Raw genomic sequence first — 24,576 nt, 5'->3', positions numbered from 1 at the left:
ATTAAAACTCAGTAAGTTATTTCGTATGCTCTAATTTTACCTTTTATTGGTATGCTATCTGTTTCTACCTCCCCAATTCTCCTCTCCCCAGAGCTGTGAACTTGAGGACCATGACTGTATCTTACTTGTCTTTACATTCTGGGCTCCTAGCACAGAACTTGTACATGGTACAGAACACAGTACATAGCAGGAGAAAAAACAAACAGACAAACATGATCATGCCTAGATAGAGGGCAGTCTTGTGGGGCTAGAAAGAGTTCAAGCCATCTGACAGGTCCATACTCCCCTCCCCGCTAATCCCATGTGGGATTTGAGCAAATCTGTCTGTGATGAAAAAGGATAAAAGGACTTCAAGACTGCTGAATAAACCTAAAACTACCAAACAGCTTAAGTTGAAAGGGAGAAAATTAGGTTTATGCTAATAAGAGGCAAAGAGAAGGAGAGAACTAGCATCTTTTTCCTTCGTAATTCACACACAGGTGGCTCAGTGCCTGGGGAGATGAAGGCCCCATGAGATTACAGGCTGTGTACAGAAGGGGCAGTGAGGGGAAGGCAGAGCACTTCACCAGCACCTCCACTCTCACACTATGGGAAGCCTAGTAAAGAATGTTCTGATCCACTGAAACAGCAACAAGTTGTTTAATATGGAGAGGTGGTCGGGTGCATGCCCAATACAGTCAAAGCCTTACTGAAGTCTACCCTTTTAGTTAAGTGTACTCTTTTAGTCGAATTATGTTTAGCCACTTATTCCTAAGTCCTTTGGAGTTCTCCTAGTTTAAGAGGTGAAATAGCATAAAACTAAACCACATGCTGTGCGGTATGCTACCATGAAAAGTTACTCCATTCCCCTAGGGTTCAGTTTCTTCCTCCATGAAATGAAAGGACTAGACTAGAGTTTATGAAAATGTATATTTATATAATTGAATTAAAAATACATGTGAACAGTTTTGTTTTGAGAGTGTTACAACATTACAATAACATGGTAATTATTATCTCCTTAGATATTACATCTGTGCTTTAAAGATTTTGTCTTAATTGTTCTTTACTTTCTTTTCTCTATTCCCAATGTAAAAAACACATGGGTGCTTATTTCTCACATGTATTTTCTTTGCAGTTTTTGCAGTTCTGCAGTAAGTCTGCTATTAGCAAGCTTGCTTAGGTTTGTTAATCCATATAATCTTGTCAGTGAATCTACCAGCTAGTAAGAAGTGACCCAGATTTATCTCAGGGATATTCCTGAGACCCAGAATTTTCTGCCCAGAAAACAAGTGTGTATGTATGTGTGTGTGTGTTGGGGGGTGGGAGGAGGGAGTTAATTACCTGACAGTTTTTCCCAGTGTAGCCCAAGGGGCAGGTGCAGCGGTAAGAACCCAGGCCATCAACACACATTCCCTCATTCAGGCATGGCTGAGAGTTGCATTCATTGATCTCATGGAGGCAGAAGGGACCAGTGAAGCCCACCGGGCACAAGCAAGAGAAGGAGTTAATCCCATCTATGCATGTGCCACCATTGAAACAGGAGCTAAGGAGAAAACAGGGAACAACATCAGCTATGTAACCCGGTTCCTCTAATCTCACTATTTGAAAAGTAAGTTTTCTGGAATCTAAGAGGCCCACCACTATATAAATATACCTGCAAACAACCTCCCAAGCTCCCACATTCAGTAAGTTCCACTTTCTTCCAAACTAGTCTGGGTGCCAGAAGCCCTGAGTGCCAGCTTCCTTTCTATAACCAAAAGGCTTAGGAGTATTTAGAAGCTGCGCTCACTACAGATTCCCAGAGAAAGTGAAGTTTTCCAGGCTTTGCCCAAAACTTCTTTGGTTTTTCCAGGTATTACAGTTCATTTTTCCCCTAAGTCAATTTAGGGAATTGAAAGGTGTTCAATAAATATCTGTTGACCTTAGATTTCTTTGTGAAAGAGAAACAGAACAAACTTGTTCATAAAAGCAAAACAAAACAAATCCCCTATAAATTACTTGATGAGTGATGACAAATCCACAAAGAAATGGAAATTTTTAGATCAAGGGTCAACTGACATGAACAAGAGTCAAGAGGAGAATGGAACAGGATTATAGCTCTTTTGAGCTAGAAATAAATGACGATTTTCATCCCACAGAGCTTTCCAACTTCCAGCCTCTGACCTTCTAACTATATAACTATATATATATATAGTCATATATATATATATGACTCTGTCTCTCTCTGTGGACCAGGAACTGGGCAATGAGAGATGGTTGTAAAAGTGGGACCCACATGGATGCCTTCTCCCTGCCCATCCCAGCATCGTGCTCTCCTTTCTCCCTTTTTCCCACAAGACCTGGGCGCCTGGGTCCTGGGGTGGCTCACCTCTCAGTGCACTCATCAATGTTGTTCTCACAGTGGACTCCATCAAATCCCGCCTGGCACTTGCAGGTGTAACTGTTGACGTAGTCAGAGCAGATCCCTCCGTTCTTACAAGGTTCACTCAGACACTCATTCATGTCTGTCTGGCACTTATCCCCAGTGAACCCCGGAAGGCAGAGACAGGAGAAAGTATTCACTCCATCCACACAGGAACCTCCATTCTGGCAAGGATCTAAGCCGAGGCACACAAGAATTAGAACTCTGAACAGCAGCATCACTTTCATTTTAGACTCATGAAGATGAGTGACCTGAACCAAGCCATGCCAAGGGCAGTAATGATTCTAACTTTTATGTATGTAACCTCTTTATGTACATTTACCTCCCACCTGTAAAATGAATCTAATATCATTTGCTTGAGATTCTTAACCTGTTTGATAACTGGGATGAATTTTACCTACATTGTTACTAATGCCTTCGTAAAATTAAAAGTTATAAAACTTGAGGTGGGGCAAGATGGCGGGGTGGTGAGGTGTGGGTTTTAGTTACTCCTCTGGGACAGCTTGTAGATAGCCAGGAACTGTGTGGAACAGCCACCTCAGGGAAATCTGTGATCAGATTGTACAACAGCCTGGAACGGGTGCAGCAACTAAGATCCCAGCGAAACTTGTAAGTTTCCCCAGCCAGGGAGCTAATGCCCCTCCCCGCCAGACCAGTAGACTGTCTTGTAGCTGGTTTCCTGAGGGAGGAGGAAGCAGTCTGTGCTGGGAACCACCAGGAGGGAGGCTCATCCTGGCTCGAGTTGCAGAATTGATTACAAAACTCAGACTGCTGAATAAAAACTCCAACCACAAGATAAACTGAGACCAGATAATAGAGAATCCAGGAGCAATCAGCCCAGCACAGAGGAGACAGGGCTAAGGAAAACAGCAAAAAAAAAAAAAAAAAAAAAAAGACTTTTGGAGTTGGGGGTGTTCAGAATACAAAGAAGGGCACATATGAAGATCTGGGAAGTTGGGGCCTTTCTCTGAAAAGCCATTTTTTCTGGTTTCTTCTCTCCTTTTCTTTTGCCAGATGCCTAGACAACAGAAAACTAAAATCTACATTAAGAAAAACGAAGATATGGCCCAGTCAAAGGAACAAACTTACATCTCAATTAAGATACAGTTGAGATATTGTTTCACTTTAATGAAACAATCTATTAAAGATTTTCAAAGAAATATGCTAAATCAAATCAAAAACTAAATCAACGAGTTCAGAGATGATATGACAAAAGAGATGAAGGCTATAAAGAAAACACTGTGAACATAGGGTGAAATTGAAAGTTTGAAAAAACAACTGGCAGAATCTATGGAAATGAAAGGCACAAGAAAAGAGATGAACAACACAATGAAGACATACAACAGCAGATCTCAAGAGGCAGAAGAAAACACTCAGGAACTGGAGACCAAGACGCCTGAAATCCTATACACAAAAGAACAGATAGGGAAAAGGATGGAAAAATATGAGCAATGTCTCAGGGAATTGAATGACATCATCAAGCGTATGAATTACATGTCATGGGTGACCCAGAAAGAGAAGAGAAGGGAAGGGGTAGAAGCAATAATAGAGGAAATAATCAATGAAAATTTTCCATCTCTTATGAAAGACATAAAATTATATATCCAAGAAGTGCAGAATACCCCAAACAGAATAGATCTGAATGGACCTACAGAAGACACTTAATAATCAGATTATCAAACGTCAAAGACAAAGAGAGAATCCTGAAAGCAGCAAGAGAAAGTGATCCATTACATACAAAGGAAGCTTGATAAGACTGTGTGCGGATTTCTCAGTAGAAACCATGGAGGCAAGAAGGAAGTGGTGTGATATATTTAAGATACTGAAAGAGAAAAACCACCAACCAAGAATCCTATATCCGGCAAAACTGTCCTTCAAAGATGAGGGAGAGTTTGAAATATTCTCTGACAAACAGACAATGAGAGAGTTTGTGAACAAGATACCTGCGCTACAGGAAACACTAAAGGGAGCACTACAAACAGACAGGAAAAGACAGGAGTGAGAGGTGTGGAACACAATTTTGGGTGATGGTAGCACAGCAATGTAAGTATACTGAACAAACATGGCTGTGAGTATGGTTGAAAATGGAAGGTTAGGAGCATGTGGGACACCAGAAGGAAAGAGGAAAGATAAAGACTGGGACTGTATAACTCAATGAAACCTAGAGTGCTCAACAATTGTGACAAAATGTACAAATATGTTTTACATGAGGGAGAACAAATGAATGTCAACCTTGCAAGGTGTTAAAAATGGGGTGGTATAGGGGAAAAAATACAATCAGTGCAAACTAGAGACTACAGTTAACAGAAACATTGTATTTTGCTTCCTTTAAAAGATGCAACAAAGGCACTATATCAAAGCTAAATTCCTATAAGAGGGGGACACAGGGAGGGGTATGGGACTTTAGGCATTGGTGATGTTGTCTGACTCTCTTATTCTACTTTAGTTTAATTCTATCTTTCCTTTTGTTGCTTTTTAGCTGTCATTTTTTTTCCTTTCTTTTTCTTTTTCCTCTCTACCTTCTTTGACTCTTCCTCCTTCTTTGTGGAAAAAGTGGAGGTGTCTTTATAGAGATAGTGGTTATGGTGGTGAATACATAAATATGTAACTATTCAGGGAACCACCAGCTGTTTACTTAGGACGGAAAGTATGGTAGGTGAACAAAACCATCTGAAAAAAAAAAACGGGTTGATGAAGAAACCTTGAAGGCACTATATTGAGTAAAATAAGTCAGATACATAAGGACAAATATTGTATGGTCTCACTGATGAACTAATTATAATATGTAAACTTATAGGCATGAAATGTAAGTTACCAGGATATAGAACAAGGCTAATGAATGGAGAGCGGTTGCTTATTATAAGCAGAATGTTCAATTAGGTTGAACTTAAGTGTTTGGAAATGGACAGAGGTGACGGTAGCATGTTATTGTGAGATTAATGAACAGTGCTGAATGGCATGTATCTGTGGTAGAAAGGAGAAGCTTAGAGTCATGTATGTCACCACAAGGAGAGTTGGAGGTTAAAAGACGGGAATGTATAAAACAGTGAATCTTATGGTGGACAATGTCTGTGATTAACTGTACAAATACTAGAAATCTTTTTCATGAACTAGAACAAAAGTATGACACTATAACTAGAAGTTATTAATAGAGGGGTATATAGGGAAAAAAAACATACCCATTGCAAACTAGGTATCACAGTTAGTAACAGTTTAACATCCTTTCATCAACAGTAACTAATGTACTATACCAATACTATGAGTCAATAATTGAGGGGAGGTGGTTAGGGGTATGGGAGGATTTGAGTTTTCTTTTCTTGTCTTTATTTCTTTTCTGGAGTAACGAAAATGTTCTAAAAATTGAAAAAAAATTAATTTTGGTGATGGATGCACGGGTGTATGATCGCACCGTGGGCAACTGATTATGCATTTTGGATCTTTGTATGATTATATGGTATGTGAAGAATCTCAATCAAGTTAAATTTAAAAAAAATGAGGGAGAGATCAAAATATTTTTGGACAGATCGACACTGAGAGAGTTTGTGAATAAGAGACCTGCGCTTCAAGAAATACTAAAGGGAGTGCTACAGGCTGATAGAAAAAGACAGGAGAGAGAGGTTTGGAGAATAGTGTAGAAATTAAGACTATCAGGAAGGGTAAAAAGAGAGAGAGAAAAAAATAAGATATTACATATAAAATCCAAAAGACAAAATGGTAGAAGTCCTGTACTTACAGTAATAACATTAAATGTCAATGGATTAAATTCCAGTTTGACATAGACCGGCAGAATGGATTAAAAAACAAGACCCATCTATATGCTGGCTACAAAAACTCACTTCAGACACAAGGATAAAAATAGACTGAAAGTGAAAGGTTGGAAAAAGATATATCACTCAAACAACAACCAGAAAAAAGCGGAAGTAGCTATATTAATATCAGACACATTAGACTTCAAATTTAAAACAATCAACAGAGACAAAGAAGGATACTATATATAAATAAAAGGGACAATTCATCAAGAAAATGTAACAATCACAAATATTTATGAACCACATCAGAGTGCCCCAAAATACATGTGGCAAACACTGTCATTACTCAAGGGAGAAGTAGATGCTGCTACAATAATAGTTGGAGACTTCAATACACTGCTCTCATCAATGGACAGACCATCCAGACAGATGATCAATAAGGAAACAGATGTGGAATTGTACAATAAAGGATCTAGACTTGACAGACATTTATAGAACACTACACCCCACAACAACAGGATACACATTTTTCTCAAGTGTTCATGGGTCACTCTCCAGGATAGACCACACATTGGGTCATAAAGCAAGTCTCAACAAATTTAAAACAGCTGATATTATATAAAACACCTTCTCAGACCATAATGGAATGAAGTTGGAAATCAATAACAGGTAGAAGGTTGGAAAATTCACAAATACATGGAGGCTAAATAACATACTCTTAGACAAACAGTGAGTAAAGGAATAAATTACAAGAGAAATCACTAAATACCTCAAGGCAAATGAAAATGAAAGCACAACACATCAAAAGTTATGGGATGCAGCAAAGGCAGTGCTGAGAGGGAAAGTTAGTGCCCTAAATGCCTATATTAAAAGAGAAGAGAAAAAATTGATGAATTAACTGCTTACCTGGAGGAACCACAGAAAGAACAGCAAACTAACCCCAAAGCAAACAGAAAGAAAGAAATAACAAACGCTAGAGCAGAAATTAATGAAATTGAAAACAGGAAAACAATAGAGAGAATCAACAAAACCAGAAGTTGGTTCTTTGAGAAAATAAATAAAATTGATGGACCTTTAGCAAGGCTAACAGCGAGAGAGAGAGAGAGAGAGAGAGAGAGAGAGAGAGAGAGAGAGAGAGAGAGAATACAAAGAAACACAATCAGAAACAGAAAAGGTGACATTACTGACCCCACAGAAATGAAGAGATGAGAGGATACTATGAGCAACTATACACTAATAAATTAGACAACCTAGATGAAATGGACAACTTACTAGAAAAGCACAAATAATCAACACTGACTCAAGAAGAAATAGACAACCTCAACATACTAATCTCAAGTAAAGACACTGAATCAGTCATCAAAAAGCTCCCAAAGAAGAAAAGCCCAGGACCAGATGGCTTCACATGTGAATTCCTCCAAACATTCACAAAAGAATTAGTACCAATCCTGCTCAAACTCTTGAAAAAAACTGGAGAGGTAAAGCTACTTAACTCATTCTATGAAGCCAACATCACCCTAATATCAAAGTCAGACAAAGACACCACAAAAATAGAAAATCATAGACCAATCTCTTTAATGAATATAGATGCAAAAATCTTCAATAAAACACTTGCAAATTGAACCCAGCAGAACATTAAAAGAATTATACACCATGGTCAAGTGGGATTTATTCCAGGTATGCAAGGCTGGTTCAACATAAGAAAAACAATTAACGTAATATACCACGTCCATAAACCAAAACGGAAGAACCACATGATCATCTCAATTGATGAAGGAAAGGCATTTGAAAAAACGTCAAAATCCTTTCTTGATGAAAACAATTCAAAGGATAGGAATAGAAGGGAACTTTCTCAATATGAAAAAGGCAATATATGAAAAACCCACAGCTAACATCATATTCAATGGGGAAAGACTGAAAGCTTTCCCTCTAAGACAAGGATGCCCACTGTCACCACTGTTATTCAACATTGTGCTGCAAGTTCTAGCTAGAGCAATTAGGCAAGAAAAAGAAATAAAAAGCATCAAAATTGGAGAAGAAGAAAGAAAACTTTCACTGTTTGCAGACAACATGATACTCAATGTAGAAAATCCAGAAAAATGTACAGCAAAGTTACTAGAGCTAATCAATGAATACAGCAAAGTGGCAGGCTACAAGATTAACATGCAAAAATCAAGTTTTCCTATACACAAGCAATGAGCAACAGGAGAAGGAAATCAAGAAAAAAATTCCATTTACAATAGTAACCCAAAATCAAGTATTTAGGAATAAGCTTAACCAAGTCCACAAAAGACCTATACAGAGACAACTATAAGAAACTACTAAAAGAAATCAAACAGGACCTTAAAAAATGAAAGAACATACCATGCTTATGGATTGGAAGACTAAACATAGTAAAGATGTCAATTCTATCTCAATGGATATATAGATTCAATGCAATACCAATTAAAATCCCATCAACTTACTTTGCAGAAATAGAAAAACCAATAACCAAATTTATTTGGAAAGGCAAGGTGCCCTGAATAGCCAAAAATATCTTGAGAAAGAGGAACGAAGTGGGAGGTTTCTCACAACCTGACTTTGAATCATACTACAAAGCAACAGTAGTCAAAACAGCATGGTACTGGCATAAAGATAGATATACTAACAAATGGAGTTAAATTGAGTGTTCAGAAATAGACCCTCATCTACAGAAATTTGATCTTTGATAAGGCAGTCAATCCAAAACAACTGGGAGAGAGCAGCCTCTTGAATAAATGGTGTCTGGAGAACTGGATATCCATATCTAAAAGAATGAAAGAGGACTCCTCTCTCTGACCCTTATACAAAAATTAACTCAAAATGGATTAAGGATCTAAACATTAGTGCTAAGATCATAAGACTTTTAGGAGAAAATGTAGGAAATACCTTAAGGATCTAGTGATAGGAGGTGGCTTCCTAGACATCACACCCAAAGCATGAGCAATCAGAGAAGAAATAGATAAATGGAATCTCTTCAAAATTAAACACTTTTGTACATCAAAGGACTTTGTCAGAAAAGTGAAAAGGCTCCCCACACAATGGGAGACAATATTCAGAAACCGCATATCAGATAAGGATTTAATATCCAGAATATATAAAGAAATCCTACAATTCAAGAAGAGAAAGAAACAACCCAATCAAAAAATGGGCAGAAGATACGGATAGACACTTTTCTAAAGAGGAAATACAAATGGCTCAAAAACATAAGAAAAGATGTTCAATTTCACTGGCTATCAGGGAATTGCAAATAAAAACCACAATGGGATATCATCTCACACCTACCAGAATGGCCATTATCCAAAAAACAGAAAATTACAAGTGCTGGAGAGGATGTGGAAAAAGAGGCACACTCATTCAATGTTGGTGGGAATGTAGAATGGTGCAGCCACTCTGAAAGCAGTGTGGCGGTTCCACAGGAAACTAAGCATAGAATTGCCATATGATCCAGCAATTCCATTACTCGATACGTACCTAGAAGAACTGAAAGCTAAGACATGAATGGACATTTGTAAACCGATTTTTATAGCGGCATTATTCACGATTGCCAAGAGATGGAAACAGCCCAGATTTCCATCCACGGATGAGTTGATAAACAAACTGTGGTACATACACACAGTGGAATATAACATAGCTGTAAGACAGAACAAAGTCACAGAACATATAATAACATGGATGATCCTTGAGGACATTATGTTGAGTGAAGTTAGCCAGAAACAAAAGGACAAATGCTATATGGCCTCACTAATATGAACATTAATGAACAAACTTTGAGAGTTAAAACTGAGAACACAGGTTATCAGGAGATAGAAAGTTGTTAGAGATCAGGTACTTCAAGCTGAAGGATTATACAATGTTCAACAGGATTGTCTGTGTAGATTTAGAAATGGAGAGTGTGGTGCTGTGTGATGGTAGCACAGTATTGTAGGTGTACTGACCAAAGATGTCTGTGAGTGGGGTTGAGGGAGGAGAGCTGGGGGCATGTGTGATACCAGAGGGAAGAATGGATGATAGAGACTGGGACTGTGTAGCTCGGTGAAACCTAGAGTGTGTTGAGTGATGGTAACTAAATACAAAAATGTTTTCATATGGGGGAGAACAGATGAAAGATAACCTTGCCGGATGTTGAAAAGGGGAGGGTATTGGGGTAAACAATGTAACCAATGCAACTGGAGTCTGGGGTTAACAATAACATTGTAGTATGCTCCCATTAAATGTGACAGGGGCAATATACCAAAGCTGAATGTCTGGGATGGAGGGATATAGGGGAGGGGTACAGGATTCTTGGTTGTGGTGCTGTTGTCTGACCTTATTGCTGTATTTTATTTTATTTTTACTTTTCCTTTTATCCTTTTTATTATTCTTTTGTTTCAATTCTTTTTTTTTTTTTTTTCTGAGTAATGAACATGTGTAAGCGCTAACTGTGGAGATGAATGCACAACCATATGATGATACTGTAAACAACTGATTGTACATTGTGGATGACTGCATGGTATTTGACTATATCCCTATAAAATTGCAGGGGGGAAAAAATAAACAGAGGGACACAAGCATTGGAGAGAACTATGGAGAGAGATGTATGCATTCACTGTTGGTGGGGAAGCAGAACCTTGTAGTCTATCTGGAGGACAGTATGGTGGTTCCACAAGAAGTTAGGTATGTGGGAGTTTCAAGGTCTCCAACCTCAGTATGTGGTATATACTTGGAAGATTGGAGAACAGAGACACAAATGGATATTACACACCAGTATATATGGTGGCAGTATTCACTATTTGCAATAGACAGAGGTGGCCTAAGAGTACATTGACTGATGAACAAACAGAATGGTGAACTGTGGTGTATGCATACAATAGAAAATTGAGCAGCTACAAGAAAAAATGAAGCTGTGAGACACACAACTAGGTAAATGGATCTTCAGTACAGAATTTTGAGTAAAGCACGCCACAAACGAGGGGACAAACACTATAATGCCTCATTAATATGGACTACCCATAATATGTAAACTCTCAGAACTGAATCTAGAGCACAGGTTATCAGGGGAAATGCTTATTATAATGATCTTTAGAATGTAAGCTCTTACAGCAGTCACATCTATTCCTGAGTTGTAATGGTTATCTCTAAATCCTGAGATGCTGAGCTCCTTGTGTATAACCTGGTCAGTCTCTGGAACTTTGGGTATCTGTGTCAAACATGAGACTCAGAGCTACAACTTGGCAGCTATGAATGTCGGTATTACCCCATATGGCAACTGTTCAAAGAGCTGAAAAAGAATTCAGACTTTAATTAGAGATATGAATGAAAAGGATCTGGTTAGGACTAAGGCAAATCAGGCCCAAGGGTAAAGGACGATACTGGCTGGGTTTTAAAACTACAACTTACGTGTGAGACCAAGGGAGGAGATGTTTATCTGGTACAGGATCTATATTTTCCATAACACACTAGTTAATCTAACTTGTGTGATCAGTTTGTTTGAACACCATAGGTGCAAGGAGCGGTGAATGGGAAGTGGGATTTGGTGAGTTTGTACAGGCTGGAGTGAAATCCCGACATCCCAAAGTGATATGGGCAGAGAGTATACATATATTTGTGGGGCCCCCCAAGGAACTGGGGAGAAATGCAGACGTGTTGGACTTCCCCACCTGGGCTATTGCTTATTTTCCTGCAAACGTTGAAGACTGCCAAATTAGTGTGCCGAGCCCTGGATCTGGGCACCTTCCCTTGTGAGGCTAGTTGCTGCAAGGGAGAGGCTAAGCCCACTTATAAATGTGCCTAGGAGCCCGCCCCCCCGCCAAAGAGCCTCTTTGTTGCTCAGATATGGCCCCCTCTCTCTCTAAGCCTCTCTCTCACTACTGTCCCCCTTATATAGGATGACTCCCAGAGTTGTGAATCCTCCTGGCAATGTGGGAAATGACTCCTGGAGATGAGCCTGGACACAGCACTGTGGGACTAAGAGAATCTTCTTGGCCAGAAGAGAGGAGAGAGATGAAGCAAAGTAGGGTTTCAGTGGCTGAGAGATTTCAAATGGAGTTGAGAGGTCACTCTGGAGGGTATTCTTATGCACTATATAGATATCACCTTTTAGTCTTTAGTGTGTTGGAATGACTAGAGGGAAATACCTGAAGCTGTAGAACTGCAACCCAGTGACCTTGATTCTTGAAGACATTTGTATAACTACATAGACTGCATAGTGTGATTGTGTGACTGTGAAAACCATGTGGCTCGCACTCCCTTTATCCAGTATATGGACAGATGAGTGGAAAAATGGGGACAAAAATTAGATGGATAGGATAGGGTGGCATGGAGGGGGTGGAAAGATTTAGGTGATTTTTTGCTTTTATTTTTAATTTGGAGTAAGGAAAAGATTCAAAAATTGATTCCGGTGATGAACACAACTGCATGATGGTGCTGTGAATAACTGATTGTACACTGGGATGATTGTAGGGTGTGTGAATATATCTCAATTAAACTGTATTTAAAAAAAAGTTATAAAACTTGCACTTGTCCTCCCTATATGTGCAAATCAAATATGTGTCCCCAACACATAGATCCCAGGAAAATCAACCCACAAAGGCTTTCAAAAGGGTGTGGTGGAGGAGGTTGGGGTGAGGGGAGAACAGAATATGTTCAATTTGTTCTAGGCATGTTATATCAGATTCCTATGCTGACTTTGTTTTGTTTTTTTTTTTCATATTTAACTTGTCTTAGGAAACGAAGATTTTTTTTAAATGTTCAATATCACGTAGCTTGATCTTAGAGCACTTTACACTCATGGCAATTAATCAACAGATTTTGAGCAACTTATCACAGTATGGCCTTCTGCAATAGAGATGCTACACAAGTCAGTACAAGTATAACTAGATGAAGCTATGCTTTTAAGAACTTTAAAATATAATTGCAGAGATAGGTCCTAAACATGAAAAGAATATTAAACATTAGGTGGATAATGTGGTTCCCTATTTATAAGAGGGATACTTAATGTACCTTACTCATCTGTTAATCTGATTTCCTTCTAAGACTCACATGCTACCTCTATTAGAGCAACTCTAAAATTCACTTTATCCCTTCCTAACCCATTGTACATGACTACTAGAAATTTCTATAGCATCTTTTGGGAAACCCACCATAATTCACTAAATTAATTTCAACTAATTGTAAATTTTGCTGGTGCTACTTCATATCTAAAAAGATTAGAAGATCCTAAAAATTGTGAACAATATATTTATTAATGGAAGAAAGGAATACCAGTAGTTTGATCCTGTTTCCTTAAATTTCTTCCTCAAGTGTACCTTAGATGTATTTTTTTTCACTATTTGTCACATAGTGACAGGAAGGCAGGAGGGAGGACTAAATTACAAAAGGATGGGAAAACATCTAGGGTGGATGGATATATTCATTGCCTTGAGTGATGGCTTCATAGGTATCATATGTCAAAACATATTGAACTGTATACTTTCAATATGTGTTTACTGCATGTTAATTATGTCTCAATAAATCTTAAAAAAAAAAAAACCTATCACTGCATTGTACTCACCTTTTCAATGTGCCAAATCTAATAGGGAAATGCTTATGAGAGGTTCCATTGTCTCTAAAGACATAGATTCAAAAGGAAAATTTTTAAAAATACTAATATAACACTAACATAAGTGATTGGTATAACAATCTCAGCACTGAGCAGAGGCAGCTGCCTCCACTGAGCCCTTCTCCCCTGTTCCCTGTGTGCTTTCTCCGCCCTGAGGAGGCTCAGGAGCTAGCTAGCATACTCACTGGCAAGGCAGTCATCGATGTCCTCCTCACAGTCCATACCACTGAAGCCTGGAGGGCACTCGCACATGTAGCTGCCCTGGGTGTTATGGCAGACACCATGGTTCATGCAGGGCTTGGAGACACACTCATCAATGTCAACCGTACACCGCTGACCTAGAAACATAGGGACAATGGATGGCCCAGTCTTTGGAAGCTGATTCCTATTGAAATCTATATGGGACCTGAGCTTCAGTGGGGGTGGATGGGATACTTCAGGGTTGGTCTCCTGGTTTGGGAAGTCCCATGAAGGCTTCTATGTCTTCTGGCAAGGCTTCTGAGAAGTTGCTGCCAAGGTACCCAAATTCCTACTTAAATGCTTTAGTTTGAGATGCTTGGGTTGGAGTCTTCCAACCACTAGGGGGCCCCAAAGACATGGATAATGGAATGCCTGTGAGTTAGCAGGTCTTGTACAATACCTGTTAATGGCAAAGATGGGCAGGCCAAGCCTCAGGAGACCAAGGCCTTCCATGCCATCTGATAACCTGACCGCTTTGTTTAAAGTTCAGAATGCATTTCCCTTGGCTTCTCCATTCCCATGTGTTACCTTGCCAACCAGGAGCACACAGGCAGGTGTAACTCTCAAAATTTGGTGCCTCTTTGCAAACAGCAGCATTCTCACAAGGGTTTGGGGAACAGGGAGCCAGCACAGTCTGACAATTCTTGCCTGCAATGCAAACAACAAAGTTATGAGAACTAGCCAAGTAAATTTCCCCAAGCTAAAACCAAAGAATGTTCTCAGAATTAAATTCTAAAGGAGTGGTTAAGAGGCTTTGGAATTGAGAGACTTATGGTCCTTTGAGTCTTGTGTGACATTATGAACTGTGTGACCTCAGGCAAGTTATCCTTGAGCCTTCCTCTGAATTAAAATAGGAATTCAGAATAGCACTTAACTCACAGGGGCTTTTTGAGGATTAAATGGGGAAAAAAAATGCATACAAAGTTCTTATTAGCATCAAGCCTGGCAAACATACTGAGCACTCAATGACTACCTGACTGCTGTCATCTTCACTGTTTTTAATACCAATGGTCACATGGACCCGTATCAATCAGGTGTGATGGATTTTGCAAAATCTTCTTCCCTGCTCCTGTGAAGGGGGATCTGGGTGGCTGAGCTACTTAGAAGCAAAACGGTGGTCTCCTGCATCTTGGTTAGTGACAGGCCATAGAAAAACTTCCTCACAACCTGTGCCAACCTGTTCTAGAAAGGAACGAGGCTGGTCAGAAGTCACATCAGAGGCAGGATACAGTGGAGCAACTCTGATTGACTAGAAGCATCTCTCATCATACTGACATCAACAAGACACTGATATTTGGCTTAGCCTTCCTTCTCTAAGATTTTGTTCATTTACTTATCAATATTTATCGAGCACACTTGTATGTGTTAGAAACTGTAAATTCAAAAAGGCAGGAATGAACTAACATTTATGGAGCTCCTTCAATGACAACAATTCTTTGAGGGGATATCAAGTTTCCCATTTTTAAAGATTTGAAAATTGGACACTAATAGAGGTAAAAGAACATGCCCAAGGTCACACAGCAAGTTAATGTCAGAGCTTGGGTTAAAATCCAGGTCTTTTTGACCTCCAAGTCCACCACTATATTTTCTTCACATGTTTTTCCAAATTGATCCAAGAGCCTTGTATTTTTTTTGTTTTGTTTTTGCAGTGATACAATTGGAGTGGTGGGAGCACAAACCTTGGTGTGGCCCTTACTTCAACCAGAGAAATTCAGCTATGATCAGTTTTATTTATAACACTTCTAGTGAGATTCCATTTGAAAAGAGGGATCTGTTGCTAAGAAAAAGAGTCTGAAAACCATGTGTAAACTATCTGGCAAGATATTTTAATGGCTGAGTAGTGTTCTATCAATAAACTTACTTTTTCATTTCATATTTATTCAATTAATTCCTTATTCTAATACCTTACACTCCAATTTTGAGCACTGTAATATAAACCACACTAAAATGGAAAATGTTGGAAACAAATCTTTGTACTCATTGTTGATTATTTCCTTAAAACACCTCATAAAAGCCATAAAACCACATCCAAGATTAGTACATTTTAAAAGATTTTTTTAACCTCATGTTAAACTGCCCTGTAACAATTTATACTTCTCCAATTGTGTACAAAAATGCCTACTTCTTGAGTTTTGTATCTAGTATTAAAACTGTCTCCTTAATAAATTAGAGCAGTTTCCTGGCTTTCTGAAGGATTAAGCCTTCTCCTTTTCTGTACAGCATAGAGTAGTGAAAAAATAGGGGATACAGGCTCAGAAGATCTGGGTTGAAGTCCTAACTCCAATAATCACTAGCAATTATACCTGGACAAGCTTTTTCCCATCTCTAAACTTGACTTTCCATCTGTAAAATGGGGGAGTGATGACAATACTTCCCTTAGAGAGTTATTGTGAAAATTAAATGCTATAATGAATGGGAAACACTTTGGAAACTACAAATCAGCTATTAAAGTTCTTATTTTTTAAATCAATTTTTAAAATGTTCAAATACATATGAGTGTAGCTAATAAACTTTTCAAATGAGTGCCTCTAGATAGAAATGTAAATGCAAGATTTTCTTGTAGTTGCCTTTTTTTTAAAAAAAAAAAAGCATTTCTCTTTTATCGTTATCAAAGTTCTGTCACTATCAGAATTACTGTGGTCATATGCATCCAAAGCAACCAAAAGTCACAAACTTCATTAAACAAAGGAATTCAGTATGTTAAAGATAAGCTTCCAGCAAAAAATTTCAAAATAAGGATGCTTTTATTAAAGAGAGGAGGGAAGTTGCTTTTTAGTCAAGTTACTAGTAATACAATTTTGAATTTCAGTCTAAAATTTTGTATTCAGAAAGAAAAAAAATCCACAATTTTTCACTAAAATCCCCAACCAGTTTTTAATGTGTCCTATCAGTAAAGTGGCTCATGAGGGAAACAGTGTTGCTTAATTTTCTTCATGCTACACAAATTCAATGAAGCTTAGAACTCCTAGCCACACTCAACAATGAAATCTCAATCTGCTTGGTCATGTGGTCACATATAATTTCTCAAAGTCTGCACACAGTAAATTCTTTTAATTGGGATCTTTCTCTAAAGAAAAATCAGTACCCAGCCTGTAGTCAAATATTCTTACAGTACCTGAGTAGTGTGGTGACAAAATAAACATTCCCAAGATGAGCTGTACACCTAAGTGGTACTCAGGTAAGCCTTATGACGTGACTGAATATAGTGACACCTGCTTATACCTCCCCATAGCTGTAAATTCTTTGCCTTGTTGACTGCAGGTGAAATTACCTTCTCAGTACCAACAAATATGATCAGCACTGTAACTACAGAATGCTATTATTTATACTGTCTTTTTCTGGGGATCGTTAGGGACCTCCTATATCCATGAGTCTTTATGAACCAGGCCAGTGCTAGTGAAACACGGAAAGCCATCATTCATGTTTCTGTTTTGTTCCCCATGGATGAAGAAAATGGATAACGAGGTAAATAAGCCCTGTAAATACAACCAATTACAAGATGGCGATAATAAAACAGGAAAAACAAAAATATCCCAGCACACTGAATCAAAGAACACCTGATGTGACAAGAAGTCATGCCCATGTCTTCTGTGTATGTGTAATAGCAATGCAAGGACCAAGACCTCTGAGTGAGACACAGAACTATTAGGGTGGTACTAATGTGAAGGATAGAACAGCAGTTAAGAGGGCAAGCTTTGGATTCAGAGAGTCTTAGGGGCAAATCACAGTTCTACCACTTACCCAATGTAACCTTGTGCAAGCAACCTCTTTTTGCCTTGGCTTACTCATGTATAAGATGGTGATAAGAATTTCTACTTTGTAGCATTATTGTGAGCACAAGATTTAATAACTCAATGTATGTAAAGTGCCTGGAACATTGTAAATTATCGATAAAAGGTAGCTATATTATTGAAACTGAGACACCGGTACATTCAAATGATTGACTAAACAGTCAGCTATGTACCAGTTTCTAGTCATAATTTTAAAATTATAATTTTAAAAACTAAAGTACAAAGAAGACACATGGGAGACAAACGGGTTTCCCCATCACTTGCATCTTGGGAGGCTGCTATGTTTTCTCAAAGCTCAGTGAGGTGGAGAAGGGTAAATAGTGCATGATTCCTTGGAGCAATATCGTTGCCCCACAGACATACATCACTGAGAATCAGATACTCAGCACGGCAACGCAAAGCATCCACTCTGATCCCTGGTTGGCCCCCCTATGACCCACCTGTGTATGGGAGAACACAGTGGCAAGTGTAGCCACTTATGTCATCAAAGCAGGTTCCTTGGTTCAGGCATGGATTTGAAGCACATTCATCAATATTCACCTGACAGTTATAGCCTATAGACAGAAAAGGGAGAAAAAACAAAACGCAGGGAAATTTTCTGTCAGCTTCTTCATTATCTCAATTACTAACCAATTCTCCTGGTGGTAGAAGTTGAGCACCTCAGAAATCACATTAATTTTCTCAGACCACCAGAACACCTAACCACTCATTTCACTGACAAGTCTCTGAAATAAAATGACAGTGGCCAATCAGGCAGAAGGATGAATGGAAGAACAGTATATTCGAATGCCCTGAAAGTCTAACACACCTTCAAATACAAGTAATTTATCAGCAACAGAGAAATTAATTGAGGGTGAAAAGACTGCTACTTCATCTATAAATAAGCCTTTTCTTCATAAAGATTCTGATCAAGGATTTAAAGGGAGTTAAAGATATCAAAGGATAATTTTTCTGAATCCATTTATCAGGTCTCTGATTTGTGCCCACTCTTTCCTATCCACAGTCTCTGCCTTCAAAGTGATACTTCTTAAGTCCCAAAGCTGTGTTTTCCAGATCTAAGGCATGAAATCTACTTTGACAATGAAAAGGAGAAAAGTAAGGAAGGATTAGTGGCTTTGACATTTTGAATTTTATTTTTCTCATTAAGAAGTAAATCTTGATGCAATAAAGAAATAAACATGCTTTCAGACTTATAAGATTCCATGCAAATGTAATGCAATATATATCAGGAAATTAATGACTGAAACATGGTCTCAGAAAATTTTCAAGTAAACAAAGTGGCTCTAAAACATATCGATGTGTTCAGATACCTGAACACAGTATTTTTGAGTAGGGGAATACATGAATGAGTGCATAGATGAATGAAAAATAAATGATTTACCCAAAAATTTTCTGTTTCCTGAGTTTCCAAGAGAAAACTGAGAGTAGAAATACAACAGTGACAAACTCCAAAATGATTCAACACAATTGTTCCCTCTACACATTTTTCTATAAGACTGTAAGAGACTAAATATCTAAGAATATCTCAATGTGTAAAAGGGTTTGTTGGAAGGGCTCTGAGCACATGGCTTCTTTCATAGTAGTACTGCTACCATAATTACAGAAAGCAGGTACTTTCATTCTATTTCCATATTTCTCTTTTGAATTATCATAGAACCACCTGCACTAAGAAGCTTAGGAGTAGAACATTTGTCCCGAGCTCTACAAGTTGATTCTTAGCTCTTTACCTTAAATAGAACTGTTTCAATAGCTCACCTCTCTGTGAGGCTAAGGTGAGAATCCATAGCTATTCATGTTTTATTCCCCAAGTGCCTTAAAAATGCTCAGTGCTCAGGTGATGCTTATTAGATGAATGAATGGGAAAAAGTAAAGGGAAATGAAGGAGTGAGTCAAGCAGCAGGCAGCAACAAGAGGCAGAGAAGGGAGGTAGAAGCGTGCACTTTTGCTTTCACCTTTGAAGCCCTTCTTGCAAGTACATCTGTATCCATTCACCAGATTGTCACAAGTTCCTCCATTCTGGCATGGGTTAGAAAGACATTCATTTTTGTCCACTTCACAGTTGACACCAATCCAACCTGCATCACAGAGGCACTTATATCTGAAAGAAGATTGAATTCTTTACTGTGGGAGGTATAACTGTGCAGGTTGAGTCACAGAGTGAAATACAGGGCTTGGTGAAGAACTGGGGGGACCAAGGAGCTCATAAGTAAGTTAATCTCATTTCTATTCTACACACTTATATTTGGGTCATTTTGCACTTGGTGTGAATTATGTAGGCCCATCACATGTATCAGTAAAAAGTCCTACCTGGTGCTTTCCTGGCTCATCAAGAGGCTAGAGAAATTAAATAATTATATAATCATCTTTTATATGTAAACAGTGATTTGTACAATATATTGGGCCAATCTGAAGGAAACATTAACATGGATAAATTTGCGCAGTTTCTTTTCTTCTACAAAAAACTAAAGTTAAAGAAATTCTTAGGGTCACTTGCTTCGGGTACAAATTAGATACCAGGAAAAAGGTCAGTATCAGGGACTCTAGCCACTCGGAGGAAATCCTTGCAAGTCATGCTTTGTTCTGACCGGAAACCCTGGCTCAGAAAGCACCTGGGGTACTAAGCAGGAAAAGGAACAAAAATGAAGGTATTTGAAATATATGTATATTGTTTCCAATCTGCACATCATTAGCACTTAGCATGTGATATCAAGAAATTATAGTCTCCCTGTCTGGAGATCTTTAGGAAAAACATAGACGGCTTGGGACGCTTTGAATGCGTGTCAAACTCTGAAACAGGGAGACTGAGTTAATTCATCTTGAAACTAACATAATTTCCCATTTATCTCTAAATACACTTTTCATTCTTTAATCTATTGAAAGTCTGTCAAATGATATTACCCAGGGCCCTGTCCTCTGGCAAACACAGCAGGAGTGTAAGACTATCACATGGAACCTAAGATCATACTCTGATTCTAGAAATTAGCATGCCAACACATCATCCAACTTGCAAACTGCAGACGTTTTATCAGGGCCATGTCTAAAATTAGCCAAGACCAGCTCTGCTTCAGCAGCACACACTGGCTCTGTGATGGAACAGAGTTGAGCTATTTTGAAGCAGGGGGGAAAAGCCAAATATTCTAGAACATCCCTCAGAACTCAATCTTGCAATAAGAACTAAAAACACAATTGTCAAAGACTCATAAAACAACCCTGGACTCTTCCCATGGGTTCCTCACTGACTATTTAGATAAGGAAGACATTCCTCTTTATTTTCCACTTAGGTACTTAATCATGGCAAGGAAAGAACCAATTTCCATGGACAAAGTGGTGGTTCTGAAGGCCTTGGTACAGGCTAGCAAAATCTTCAGCCAAGTCTCAGGTCACGTTGCCAACCAATGTCTATGGTTTATGACCAGTGGTAGCAGCAATTGGACTGACAAAGGTCAACAAGAAATCATTAAGACATGGCAGCTACTCACCCGCTAAGGCCCCCAGTACAGTTTCCGTGGATGCAGGGACTGCTCAGGCACTCATTCACCTCTGAGTAGCAGCTGGGGTGATGGGGCCCTTCAGGGCATATGCAGCGAAAACCATTCACATCGTTGATACATGTTGCACCCTTGCGACAGGGGTTAGAGGCACACTCATCAATGTCAATGTTGCATCTCTGTCCTGTAGAGAAGGGGGACAGTTTTATTCAAATCCCAATGCTTAGGGAATACTACAGAACTGTGAGACATAATTCTGTTGACGCCTTCATCTGCAAAGGCTCTAAGGTGTCTAGAGCACCAAATGTCAAGATTTAAGGAATAGGGTACCCAACAGCACATGGTGCCAGGCAAGCAAGGAACAAACAGCATTGTTTTTCATTTTTTTTTTTAAATTATGAAGAAAAGTTAATAAAATGTTAGACCCATGTTTAATGTGTATTTGTTCTTCTCTTTAGAAGTGGGGAAATGTCACACATTTTCAAAAGGAGATCATCCAATGTTATCAAAGACGACTATTTCTCTATATTGTTCTGAGTACTTTTAGAGAAGTCTTTCTTACCCTTACTTTCTGCTGGTTTACCACTAATTTTTTTTTTTTTTTTAGTTATCCAACCTGTTACATATCTACATATGGTAAATTTCAGTTAACTGGAATGCTTCATGACTGGACTAATTTAATTTACTGATTAAATTGGTTAAACAAAAGAGCCATTTTGTTCTCATTCTTAAGAGTTGCATTAATCCATTTTCTGCCTTAGTAAGTAGTACACTAAGCATAATTTTACTGTCCTCTGATGATTCAGAAAACAATTCAGGTTCTCTCAGGCTAGACCAGTGGTTCTCAAACTTAGTGAACAGAAAATCGTAGCTTAAAGTACTTGTTTTAAATGGAGAACCACAGACCCTATCTTCATAGATTGTAATGGGTGGGGTCCAGCAATCCACATTTTAATAGTGTTTCAAGGACCACATTTTGTGAAACCATGCTCTACACAATTATCACTTATCACCATATAGCAGAGTAGATGCTGAGTATTAAGAAATTGAGGTGAATATATTTTTCTTCTTAGTCATAACCGGTACTGCGCTTGTGAAAAGATGTCTGCTATAAGTTTGATATTTATTGCTTTTAAGGTGAATAAAGAAAAATGTGCCGGCTATTTAAGTTTTGCTTCGTTAAGTTCTGAAAAACTGAGATTTAACTGTATATTCCCAATCCATATACAAATTTTCATCACCCATAATTCTGTAAGTATAGCAACAAGAGTAGCAAAAAGCAACTGCCATGAAGGAATTTATAAATTGCATGGAATACAATGTTCTGATTCAGATAAAACATGCATTTTAAAGAAAGAAGAACCTTGCATTTAGAACAGGAAATTCCGAATTAAATAGATACACACCCCTTTAAAGGATGGGTATTAACATTTTTTCACCCTCCATTGCCCTCTAAAACATTATTGGTGGGTTTTGTGGTAAAAACCCATAATCTGGTAGTGGTTGCCATTTTCCTTTTAAGTGTGTTATTAATAACTTATTTTGAAATCCGATTTCCTTGGTCTCAACCTATGATTTTTTTTGACATGTTTGCCACTGACACCAAGATATGAACCACAGCTCTTGAACTACAGAACCATCCTCGGCCTGCAATCCAGTGGAAAATTTTCTCAGTAGTCACTCTTCCCAAGTTTTCTTCACTTGCTTTTAAATCTCTTTCCAGAATCAATTCCTAAGCCATCTTTATCAGAGAATGCTCATGCAGTGCTTCTTGCGCAGTTTACTATTTGGATTGATAGCTACCTCACTAGCAAGGTCCTAATCTCAAGGAGTGTCCATCGGCTATCAGACATACCCAACACAATCTATGCACCTTGTTGGGCATAGAAACTACTGAAATGAGAAGCTTAACCAATGTTTCTTACCCTACAGGTACTCAATAAAATGGATAATAGCATGGTATAGCCCAGCTTCTAGAGTTTGGATTTGGAAGTCAAAAGTCACATACTTGACCATTCATTCTGTACTATTCATTCATTCATTCAGCAACATTTACTGAGTGTTTCCTCTGTTCCAGACACTTGGGATGGATTGAACTGTGTACTCTAGTTTGGATATGTTCCTAGTCTTGGTCCACATTTTGGTGGGATGGGCCCATTTTAAATAAGATCTCTTCAAGATGTTAAGGTGTAGCCCAAGTGAATCAGGTTGGGCTTTAATCCACATTACTGGAGTCCCTGATAAGCAGAGTGAAAGCCAGACAGAGAAGCCACCACGAGCATCCAGAAACCAGAAGTCAATGGGAGCAAGAAGAGAAAGGAAAAGACATCAACATGTGCTTTGCCATGTTATGGACAAGCCAAGGAACCCCAAAGATTGCCGGCCAGCCAGAAGATACAAAGTCTGGCAGGAAGCAAGCCTTCTAGCCTCTGAAACTGTAAGCCATAAATTCCAACTCTAGTATGATATTTGTTTTAGTAGTTGGAAACTAAAACAACTCTATTTTTGACACTGGCTGAAAAGATGATCAAGGGAGGTGCTTGCCTTCTGGGAACTCACAGTCCTAGCTATGCGACTCACTAGCTGAGGCCATGGACATTTATCAAGTTCTATCTCTCAATTCCCTTATTTGTTATATGGGGGTAATAAAATCCTTCCTGCCTACTTTTTTGGACTGTTAGGAGAATTCAAGAAGATAATGGATATGAAAGTGCTTTGTAAAACTGAAACCAGTTTATAACAGTACCACATGACTTCTTACTTCTCCATTCAATCAGTAAGTGTAAAAAGGCCCTAAGGACAGAGAATTTAATCCTAAAAAAAGAAAAACTCCCTCAAATCCCTCAAACTTATTACTAAAATATTTTTAAAGTATTAGAATAAAACAAGGGAAAGAATAAAACAGCTCATGTTTGCCACTCATAAGTATATATCAGAGGTAACTGATATTATCGGCAGCTGATTTAAAATTAAAAAAACACTCTCAGGCATAGAAAACAGTTCCAAGAACAGAGTACCACCCAGTAACCAAAACATTCCATTCCTTGGTTATGTAGTTTCATACTACACCTTAAGTTTATTTTAGAATATTTTTAGTCTTTTCCCTCCCTCCTTGACCTTCCTTTTTTGCTAAATGTTAAACAGAGAGAGAAATATGCTTCACTGCCGTTTCCAAAAAAAATAAGTCCAACTGAAGGCTTATGTAAATCCAAAAAGAAACCACAACAGGCACTCCTTAGGCTGCCTGGTGAAGAGGTAACGAGTACAGGCTATGCAGATGGGCCTCGTAGGTGGGAATCCTGGCTGACAT

At 38.5% G+C, this 24,576-nt stretch overlaps 1 protein-coding gene across 6 annotated transcripts in view; it reads right to left on the bottom strand.

The window, feature by feature from the left end:
- The window catches only part of NOTCH2 (notch receptor 2), a 195,282-nt gene that overhangs the window by 23,768 nt on the left and 146,938 nt on the right, over nt 1–24,576 (bottom strand). For all 6 annotated transcript variants that reach the window (XM_037826241.1, XM_037826240.1, XM_037826242.1 and 3 more), the window contains 7 exons: nt 21,258–21,450; nt 19,731–19,876; nt 18,219–18,332; nt 14,516–14,635; nt 13,933–14,085; nt 2,348–2,576; nt 1,321–1,522 (listed from right to left, as the gene is read on the bottom strand). In XM_037826241.1, coding sequence (XP_037682169.1) covers nt 1,321–1,522; nt 2,348–2,576; nt 13,933–14,085; nt 14,516–14,635; nt 18,219–18,332; nt 19,731–19,876; nt 21,258–21,450 — 1,157 coding nt within the window. The remainder of the gene's footprint in view (nt 1–1,320; nt 1,523–2,347; nt 2,577–13,932; nt 14,086–14,515; nt 14,636–18,218; nt 18,333–19,730; nt 19,877–21,257; nt 21,451–24,576) is intronic.

Source organism: Choloepus didactylus, chromosome 2, assembly GCF_015220235.1.
Source record: "Choloepus didactylus isolate mChoDid1 chromosome 2, mChoDid1.pri, whole genome shotgun sequence".
NCBI classification, from domain to species: domain Eukaryota; kingdom Metazoa; phylum Chordata; class Mammalia; order Pilosa; family Megalonychidae; genus Choloepus; species Choloepus didactylus.
The sequence above is the reverse complement of the archived record's forward strand: the minus strand, read 5'-3'. Positions and strand labels throughout refer to the sequence as shown.